We start from the raw sequence: 10,260 nt of genomic DNA, 5'->3' as shown, positions 1-10,260 counted from the left end.
TCCTGAGCATGGCGCACCTGCTGAAAGGTCCTGCAGACCCAGCACCTCTAGCTCCCAGCCGCAGGGGCAGCCATGGTCCAAGTAAGATGGTCCAGGCACTCCAACCTCATGTGGTTGCCAGAGAGAACTCATCTTGCAAAATGCAGATGGAGATTTGCAATCATTGCTGAGGCTAAATGCTAGTCGAGAGAAGATGCATCCCAATGTACTCTCCACACATTTTGGTGTGGTAGTTCTCAAACTCTGGCCACTGTCTGAAGATGCATGATCTTCTGTGTGGAAGTGGTGCATATGCAGCCATGCCAATCACTGTCTTCGGCTCTGCTGCAGGGAGTAGAGAAGGTGCAGTTAGCTGAGGAGAAAGCAGTCATCTACCTGTTTTGGAAAATGCAAAATGGTAATGGTGCACCTTGTGGCTTTATCAAGGGAGGTATCAATTTAGAGGAGGGAGTCAAATTTTAAATTAAGGGGGGAAATGTGAGAGATCTGTGACAATCACCAATTCCATGACCTTGGGGAAGAAACTCACCTTTTTTCTGAATCTTCACCTGCAAAATCAAAGGATTAAAATCACAAGATCTATGAGGTGATTTAAGCTTACATTTAAGTACTTACATTTAAGGGGGAAGGAGGGAGTTGTAAGGACTCTATAAAGTCTGCAGGAAAAGAAATCATGTCCCCTGCAGTATTGTTGCACTCATACTTTAAGTGCCAAAAAGAATGACTGTGAATTCTGCAAACATTTTCTCTGATAGGACCATCATTCTGTTCTACTGGATTCATCACTCAAGAATCTACAACAGCCCCACAGCCAGTGCTGTTCTACCTGATTTTTCTTATTGGGTTATCAGTGAGGATTGCAGCATTTGCTTATGGCAAGTAGATTCTCCCACAAAGAATGCAGTTATTCGTTTTCCCACACCTCAATTGAGCAATTCTTGTGGCCAACCATTGTTTTAAGCGTTGTTTATATAAAGTAATAAAGATGGGCTGGCCGTGGCTTTTAGGTTTGATAGCTCATGCTTGTAATCCCAGCTACTTACTCAGAGATCAGAGGATGGTAGGTAGTTTAAGCCCAGGTGAAAAGCCCTACATACAACACAGAACAACACAAGCTAAGAGTGCTGGAATTTGTGATCTCAGGTAAGTCAGAAGCATAGGTAGGAAGAACCCACCCAAGGCCAGTCTAGAGGAAAAGGCCTGAGGCTATCTGAAAAAGAACTATAGCAAGAGTAGATTAAGAGGTGTGGCTTGATGAAAGGACATTTGCTTTTTAAGTGTGAGTTCAAACCTAGTACTGCCAGGGAAAACAACAAAAAACAAAAAACAAAACAAAAAAAAAACCCATAAAATAAGAAGGGCTGTCCCAGCATGAACAAACAGGGAGTTCAATCCTGGTGATCAAAATTAGGATTCGACATTGAGGAAAGTCGTATGACAGCCAGCAAAGGATAGCTACTACTCAGATTAAAGAGCAAAACAGGAAGCGGGATTAGGCAGAGCAAGTAGTATGTGCAACAGTCTAGAAGCAGCTGCTTTCATAGACACAGGGAGGGAGCACAGGACACGTTAAGAAATGTGTTAGTGTGTACACACATGGAATAACTATACATGAAAAAGCAGATATTTAAATACTTGGACATAGTTGGTTTTAGAAAGGTGGCTATTTTTTTTTCCCCTGGAGTTGGTATGAAATAACGAAGCTTCTGTTCACTAAGAACTTTGTGACACATCTGGGAACAGCTTAGCACTTCTACCTGGAACATAAATGTCAGACTGTCAAACTCATAAAAACTCTCTAAAACAACTTTGCCAAGGTAAAACAAAGAGGTTAAACACGAACAGCAATCAAAAAGTAAGCAAAATGGACCAGGAGTCCGTTATTTGTCCCTTACAATAATGCTGATTCCACTTGAATTCAAGCTTTCTAATTTAGAATTCCACTTAGAAATAATGTCCTGTTCAAGTGTGGAGGTTTTTAAGCAGTGTGCCTTTTGAAGGGTTTTCTGAAATATTTGCTCTCTTCCTTACCCTTGTTAACAAAGCCAAATATTTTAATTATGGTGAAACATCTTAGTGTGTTTACAAGGCAAATTATTTAAAAGTTGCCCAAATTTCTATTTCCCTATTTTTATCCTCTCTCTCTCTCTCTGAATGTTTTAGGGAGTACTGTTAGTCTGATTTGTTTGCCTACTAAATGGCCCACGACTACCTACTCACAGCAAAGAAAGACATGGTAATAACTGCATGCTAGACAAATAGCTATACCAAGACCAGGGGAATAAAATTACAATCCATTGAGAAGAATGATGTGTGCCCAGAAGTAATATCTCGATGATAGCTACCTATGAAGTACTCTGAGCAAGAAAACCTCCAATTTGATGCATTCCATTAGTCCTATATCAAAAGGAAAATGTGAACAGGAAGAGGAGGAAGATGCTGATCAAAAGCATAGAAGAGGAAGGCAGCCCGGGAAATGACCAACAAGGGAGACTTTAGGCAACACACACAAACAAGCAAATGAGAAAGGAAAAATTTTAAATAGGTTAATCTGAACAAATTAGGTCTCCTACTGCCTGTCAAACATCACATTTTGCCTAGTAAATTTATTAAAGGTAAGCTTCTGTCTTCAAATGAAGAATGACCTTTTGAAATGTCAATTTTTAGAAAGAACTCCTATGGTCCTTATTTCTTATCTTCCCGTGGTCCAGGAAAGGGTGAGATGTGTTTCTGAGGTGGGAGGGAAAGGCAGTCATTGGAAGAACTCAGGGCATGGAGACAAAAGAATTCCAAGACTAGCAAGGCCCAGCCAAGGAGCTAGGTAAGTCTGCTTAGCTTCCTCAATGGTAAAGCAGATGGCTGTATCACAGCGCAGGAAAAGGTGGCCAACAAATGTGTGTCCTCTGAAGCTGCCTTCCTGTTCTCTGAAGATCTCAGGAAAGCCACCAACCAACTGAACCCTGATAGAAGGATTCAGGAAAGTCACTGCAACATTTTGAGAAGGAGGCTCCTTTCTTCCAAAAGTATGTTTTATGAAAACACAAGCCTGGAACAGGATAGCAGAATGAATAATAAGTAATTTGGGCATTCCTGATGATGGGCAAATTCTGTGCAGGAAGTAAAAAAAAAAAAAAATCACAGGAGAGTGACTGCTTGGTTTTTGAGAGAAAAACCTGATACAAATAAAGCACTGAAAGTCTGTTCCACCCTTTCCCAAGACTGAAGGTGGTTTATTCCAAAAAAAAAAAAAAAAAAAAAGCAAGTTCTATTCGTCCACTGGCTCTGTATCCTTGAAGGTAAAAGAATTCAGTAAACTGTTTATAAATTATGAGCTCCTAACCATCTATCTATGACATTTTTGTTTTCTTCCATGTATTTGTTTACATTTGACAGGTTTACTTTCATGTTGTCGAAAATTCTTTAAAGATCTCTTCTTAAAAGTGGAGGAAAAAGTTTTTATAGCAAAAAATATTTTCAAAATCATTTGAAAATTATAGCAAACTACATTTAGTTTAACACTTAAAATCTTTATAGAAGATATTCTACATTCTACATTCTATATTCTACATTCTCCTTTAGTTTATAATAGTGAAATCACTTACTGGGAGGACTTGATACAGAATTCCCTGAAACTTCTCTATGCTAAACCAAGTATCCAAGAGTGCATATCATATCAACACATGACAATTTCAAACCCATCACTGGGACAGCTTTTAATTACTATTCATTGTGACTAATTTTAAAAGAGAATGTGCAATTTTAATTGGGGTCTCTAGCATACCAGAAATAGGTGGTTTCAGAATAAAAGCTACAACATCACAAAGTTTAAAGAACAGCACTGTAGCCTGAAGGCACTAAACTGCCATGTCCTTCCCACACATTCACAACAGACTGAAAATAAATAACATCTCATGAGTAACAATGGACAAAAATATATGCATTGATACGTTTTGCCCAGAGTGATTAAGGAAAAATACAGGATTCTTTTTGCTTTATTATTTGATAAATTGCTCAGAAAGTTCCTATTAGAAGTTCTTCACACATTACACCAAGTTGTCTTGGTCTTAATCATATATACATTATATATATAATATATATAATATATACATATATATAGACACACACATACACACACGCTTCTTTGTTCAAGTAAAGAAATGTTTAACAGATGTAAACTATTTATTGAATATTTGCCACCAAATATTGTTAAATACATTATCTTGCAGCATATCGCTTTCAAGTTAAAATGTCAGAAACAAACACCAATATTTACAATTCTTTTAAGGAATGTTATATAATGACACATTAAGGCGTAAATTCTTTTGGCTTATAATTCTTCAAAGAATGATAATAGCAAAAGTGATGCAAAATCTTCAGTGTGAGATTATGATTAAGCTACATTTTACAAAAATATGGTGGAAGATGGCAATAATCCCATTCAACATCCTGGATTAGATCCCTTCAGGAGGGACTGATAATTTATACAGTCAAACTTTAAAATTTACAGATAAAGGCAGTTTAACACTGCCACCGAGAAGTACATCTCTTAACATATACAACTTTCAGGCCACAGTTTTGAAGGTCTGAAGTATCAAGTTGGTTTGATGAATTAGTCGGTTGGCACTTATGAAGACATTTATTGCCCTGTTTAAAAAGAGAATAGAACACGCATTACTTTCAATCCAAATATTCTCTTTTAAAATATTTATACTCATGTCATCTTCCAATAAGAGCAATGAAATAAATAAACAGTGAAAACCAGACAAGTTAGTATAAAGAATTACGAATTTAATTCCAGTTTGGGATTTAATGGCATTACTGTCTTTCAAACAGTATCTAGGAATTACTGCCCCCTGGTGGTTGTGGTTGGAAATTAGGTGTTGGAGGGTTGGCTAATGACCCTCAACCACCATACTTTATTTATGGGTTAAACAAATAACTGAACAAAGATGATTCAGATGCGGTCTCCAGCTGTGGTTGCACTGAACTTAAAATGAAATCAGCTTTGTGCTTCAAAGACTTTAACAAAATAAAAACTCATATGTCCCCAAAAGAGGTCTGACATGTGGTCATGGCGGTTTCACAGAAAACCTTCAAGTATTATTTTGTTTCAAGATCTGTACAAAATAGCATTATCAATACTTAAGAAAAAGCTCCTTACTTCAAGTCTGATTCTTCCCAAACTATTTACATTCTTTCAAAAATAAAAAAAGAGCCAATTATAAAATAATCCTATAATTAATATTCTTTAAAAATATTCATGTGGTGGTATAACCCCTGTTGTCACTGTACTTGATTCCAGTGCCCTGTATCTTGTATATACAGTTTTCTAATTTGGGGAGGGAAAGGATAATAACAAAATGCTGAAACAAGGATACAGGTTGACCCATTGTAACAATGAGATGTACAAGACGCTACGTTGAAAATGAACTTTACAACTTGAGGGGGAGGAGGGAGTTGAGGAGGTGGAGAGGAAAGGGATGGTAGGGGAAATACAATGGAAGGGGTAACAATGACTGATAGGAAATGTACTCATTACCTTATTCATGTAACTGTAACCCATCTGTATAGTATCTTTACAATAAAAAATATACAATATACAAAACACGTTTAAGAGGTCAGTTTGCGTTTCTCAGTGCTGTAGCTAAATCTGTCTTCAATCTTGACAATCCTTAGGAAAGGGACTGGGAGTGATTTAGCTGAATCACTGTAAAATCATCATCTCCTTGACATAAGATCAGGTTCTAATTAAATGTTTTCCACTTTCATTCAGTAAACAGGCAAAAAAATTCATAGCACAGTATTTAAACCCAAGACACTGGAATATAAAGAAGCCACCAAACGAGAAAAACTAGCAGCAGGGAGCCTGAATAATTCATACATGTAGCAAACAATTTCAGATTATGGAGATTCTAAATTAATTTCTACCTTTCAATGTGCTTATTCCAATAATTTTAATTAATTAAAATCAGAAGCAATGATACCATCATGTAAATTATACATTTAGTGTGTGTGGTTATTCAGGCTTAGTGCCGGATGATAAAGAGCATTCTTTCTCAGAACACCCCTGCTGGCTATTTCCCCTAGATGCCAGCAACAGTATATGAAACAACAGAAGCCTGTTAGCAGAATTCAGGATCTTTAATTCATAATTTAAATTCAAATATATTAAACTGTTTGACTATTCAAGTTGTGAAAATTACCACTCTCAGGTGTTCTTTCATACTTTTTTACAATACCATTATAGTACTGTACTGGTGATGTATGTAATATTCTAGTGGGGTGATGTAAAGAAATATCTTAAAATGGGAGACATAGGTAGAAGAATCACTGTCCAAGACAGCCCTGGGCAAAGGAGAGACCCTGTCTGAGAAAGAGGCGGAGCATGGGTCAAGGAGAAACTTGCTGGGGAGCACAGGCACTGACTTCATGCCCAGGCACTGCCAAAAAAAAATATATATATATATATATATCTTAATCACTGTTAGAAATGACCTAGAAATGTCTATGAAACAATAATGCAGAAGACACAAGCTCTGCATCAGCTGATACACATGCATGAGTACGCATGTAAGAACACAAGAATGTCTAGATTTTCTATCAGCTTTATGTGCAGCTGTATGTAAACCTGAAGTTCAATTTCCATATTCTGTCTACTTTTTTTGTTTCCATTACATTTTATTGAAAGATCACAAAAATTTAACAATTAAGAATTTGCTGTTAATGTTATCTCATATATCCTTCCACCGTTAATCATATGAATACAAATCTTAGGAAATTTCCCATTAATTTATATTATTTTTCTAAATTCTTTGTTACTTTTTTCGTTTATGAAATTACTTTTATATACAGAACACAAAATATTTTTTGAGCAAGACAACAGGATGCTATGATTGCCATGGAGTTACTGTTTTTTCTTTGGTGATAGATATTGAAGTGCCCTGTCACTTGAACCCCAAAACTCTATTGCTTTGCTTGTAGTCTGTTTTTCAGATAATGTGTCTCAATTTTGCCCTAGGCTTGCTTTAGACTTTCATCCACCTACCTCTGCTTCTTTAGTAACTGGCACTAGCTTACTTTTTTTTTTTTCACCTTTTCCTCTGATTCTGTGCCCCCCTCCTAGCCTCTCTCTTACGTGCACATGTATATTCCATATGTGGAGTCAAGAACAAAGAGTCATCTAAAAACGATGCAACAAATTAAGAAGAGGTCCAGTCTACTTATTTCATAGAGTGCCTAACTAGGAAAGCCTATTAAAAGCCTCCCTTCCTCACTCCTAGGAGGTCGCAGGCCCAGCAATATGTCTGCCAAAAGAGGCCCTGGCTCCATACCAGGCAAGTGGAGCCTTGGCAGTGGGCTTTTTTCCCACTGGCCCAGGTGATTGTGGCTCTCAGGACAGAGCAGCACTGCTCTGACCTCCGTGCGCTGGTCTCCTAACACCTCCAGCTGACTTCACATGGAAAGGTCTTACAAATTTGGGCCCACGTGCCAGGTGAAAGCATAGGCTAGTGGAGGTGGAGAACTGATTTAGCAGTGGGTCCTCAGTAAGGAAAGTAAAACGCTTTTACATTTCCAAACAGTTAAACAAGATAAACGAAAGAAAGGTACTGTAATGTGACAGGAGGAAATGGTACAGAATTCAGGCTTTAGTTGATGAAACCCGGCCACACCCAGAAGTTTCCATACCATCTGTGGAAACCCCACAGAGGATGGAGGGTGTGGGCAGCAGCCACAGGCTACACGGTTGCCATCTGGTCCTTTCACCTAGCCCTGACAACTGTCCTAGACTCCAGCTGCTGCTGCTGCAGGAGGAACCACTCACGTCCTGCTGTCTGCCTCTGCGCCGGTGGCCTTGTGTATCAGCACAACAGGAAATGGAGGAATGCATGCTTTCGGGACCCTGTCAAAGCCATCTAATTTTAAAATAAAAGCTAACAACAGTACTTACTTGCCATCTTTAAAATATGTTTTCAGGGTATCACTGAAACTTTTGGAGTACTTTACAAATTCTTTCTTTTGGTGTTCGAGTGCCTATATTTATAAAAGGAAAGAAAAAAAAAGCTAAATAAGAAATAATACAAAAGACAAACTCAAAGACCACAGAGTGCACAGAATCCAGAATGGACTTGAAATGGTGAGCATTTTTAGGAGTTGGCTATCCAAATATATATAACATCATATTTATATCTGAGGACAAGCCTGATGATTAATGACACAATTTCCAATGATCAAGTTGCTGTTTTCAAGGAGTGGCAACTAGCAAAGCTTCTAGGAAACTTACCCTGCGGTTCTGATACTGGTATTTCTTGAAGACATTGTTCACTGTATCAAGTAGTTCTTTTATTGCACTAGCTATGTCCCTGTTGGGGAAGGAAAAAACAATCACTGAAACCAAGTATTCTTGAAAGTGTGTGCAAGTATACATTATGTATGTGTAATTACTCTCTTTTTCTGTACTGGGGTTGGAAGGTAGGGCTTTACATGTCCTCTGCGAACAGAGTAAATGCTAGCTCAAACTGCCATTTGAGCTATATCACCACTTCCAATTTTTGCTTTTGTTATTTCTTGTTTTTGCTTAAGCCGGAATAAGCTGAAATCCTCTTATTGACATTTCCTGGAATGCTAGGCTGTTAGGAGTGCACCAGCAGTTGCTGAGATGGGGTCTCATTAATTTCTTTTGCCCACATTGACTTCCACTGCGATGCTCTCTGCCTCCAGAGTAGCTGGCATTATGGCCATGGGTCATGAGTTCAGCTTCAAGTGTGCTGTAGGTTAAAACAAAGTATACAAATGGCCAACAGGCATAAGGAAAAATGCCCAACACCAGCCCAACTCTGGTGACCAGTATTCAAAGTTCTAGTTTATAACCATAGCTACTTGGCGGGCATAATTGAGATGTCATTTAAAGACCAGCAGGAAACTCCATCTCAACCAATAGCAGGACACACCCAGCTATACAGGAAGCTAACATTGGAGGCAGAAATATGGGAGGACCACAATTTCCAGGCCAGTCTTATGAGAACCCAACTCAACACAAAAGGCTGGGTTTGGTGGCATGCATCTGTTATGCAGTTAGGGCAGAAAATGTAAATAAAAGAATCAAGATCCAGGCCATCAATGAGACCCTGATGTCAAAAATAACCAAAGCAAAAGGGCTAGATGTATGTCTCAAGTGGTGGAGCATCTTTGTAGCAAGTACAAGGACTTGAGTTCAAAACGCAGTAGAGCTAAACTTAAAAACATCTCAATAGTAATCACTAGTTACCAGGAAATTGCAAATCAAAACCACAATAATCATGGATATTAAAAGAACCATGATTATTAAAATGAGTGAAGACAACATGTGCTGACAAGGTTATAGAGACAAGAAACCCTAACATGTTGTAGGTGGAAATGTATGTTAGTACAGCCATTCTGGAAACCAATATGGAGATTTCTTAACAAATTAAAAATTCTCTATAGCCTGAAACTGACACCCCAAGTGGCCATTACTGATGATTATATAATATTATATAATTAACTGATATGGTATATACAACTAATGGAATATTATTCAGTCATAAAAAACAATGAAATAATATCATTCAATATGTTAAGTGAAATAAGAAACACAAAAGAAAATACCACATCATCTCCATGCTTCTGTGGAATCTAAAAAAGTTCCTAACATAGAAATAGAGCTGACTGTGATTAGCAGCGACTGGGAACAGGGTGTGAAGTTACAGTTAGATAGACACAAACCATTCTGGGGTAATATGGCCATGTCTGTATCTATATCTGTCAATTGTGATGATAGTGACACGGTATCTAGAGTGACTAACGATAACAAATATGACCACACATTGCAAAAAGATCAAAAGATGTTGAAAGCGTCTACCATAAAAAAAATGTTTGAAGAGATCAATGTGTCTAAACAACCACTCAATGCACATGTGTAGCAGCATCACGAGGTAAGGTACCCCATCAGAATGTACTTACATGTTTTTGTGCTGGACTTAAAAAGATGAGAGTCTGTCTATGGTTTTAACAGTGGGAAAGGAAGAAACAAGCCAACAAAACCTCTCCTCAGTTGACTGTACTGACAAATACACTTAAACATCACAGTTGCCTGGCAGCAGCAGGCACAGCTGGCTCAGCTTTCATAAAGAACTCTACCCACTGCGCCTATTTGTCCTTAAGCTTTGTCTTCTTTTTGGACAACAGGCAAATGGCTGCTAATGATATATCAAATTGTTTTTTTTTTAAATGTTCGCTAAATGT

General features: G+C 37.9%; 1 protein-coding gene across 1 annotated transcript in view; it reads right to left on the bottom strand.

Moving 5' to 3' along the window:
- Nucleotides 1–4,115: 4,115 nt before the first annotated feature.
- The window catches only part of Pdcd10 (programmed cell death 10), a 41,574-nt gene continuing 35,429 nt past the window's right edge, over nucleotides 4,116–10,260 (bottom strand). Inside the window, exons 6-8 of the mRNA XM_069991943.1 lie at nucleotides 8,282–8,360; nucleotides 7,949–8,031; nucleotides 4,116–4,644 (exon numbers count right to left, since the gene is read on the bottom strand). Of these exons, the coding sequence (XP_069848044.1) occupies nucleotides 4,563–4,644; nucleotides 7,949–8,031; nucleotides 8,282–8,360 (244 nt within the window). The 3' untranslated portion in view covers nucleotides 4,116–4,562. The remainder of the gene's footprint in view (nucleotides 4,645–7,948; nucleotides 8,032–8,281; nucleotides 8,361–10,260) is intronic.

The sequence above is a fragment of the Dipodomys merriami genome, unplaced genomic scaffold, assembly GCF_024711535.1.
Source record: "Dipodomys merriami isolate MVZ:Mamm:240054 unplaced genomic scaffold, mDipMer1.0.p SCAF_40, whole genome shotgun sequence".
NCBI classification, from domain to species: domain Eukaryota; kingdom Metazoa; phylum Chordata; class Mammalia; order Rodentia; family Heteromyidae; genus Dipodomys; species Dipodomys merriami.
This window is presented reverse-complemented; position numbering and strand designations above follow the sequence as displayed.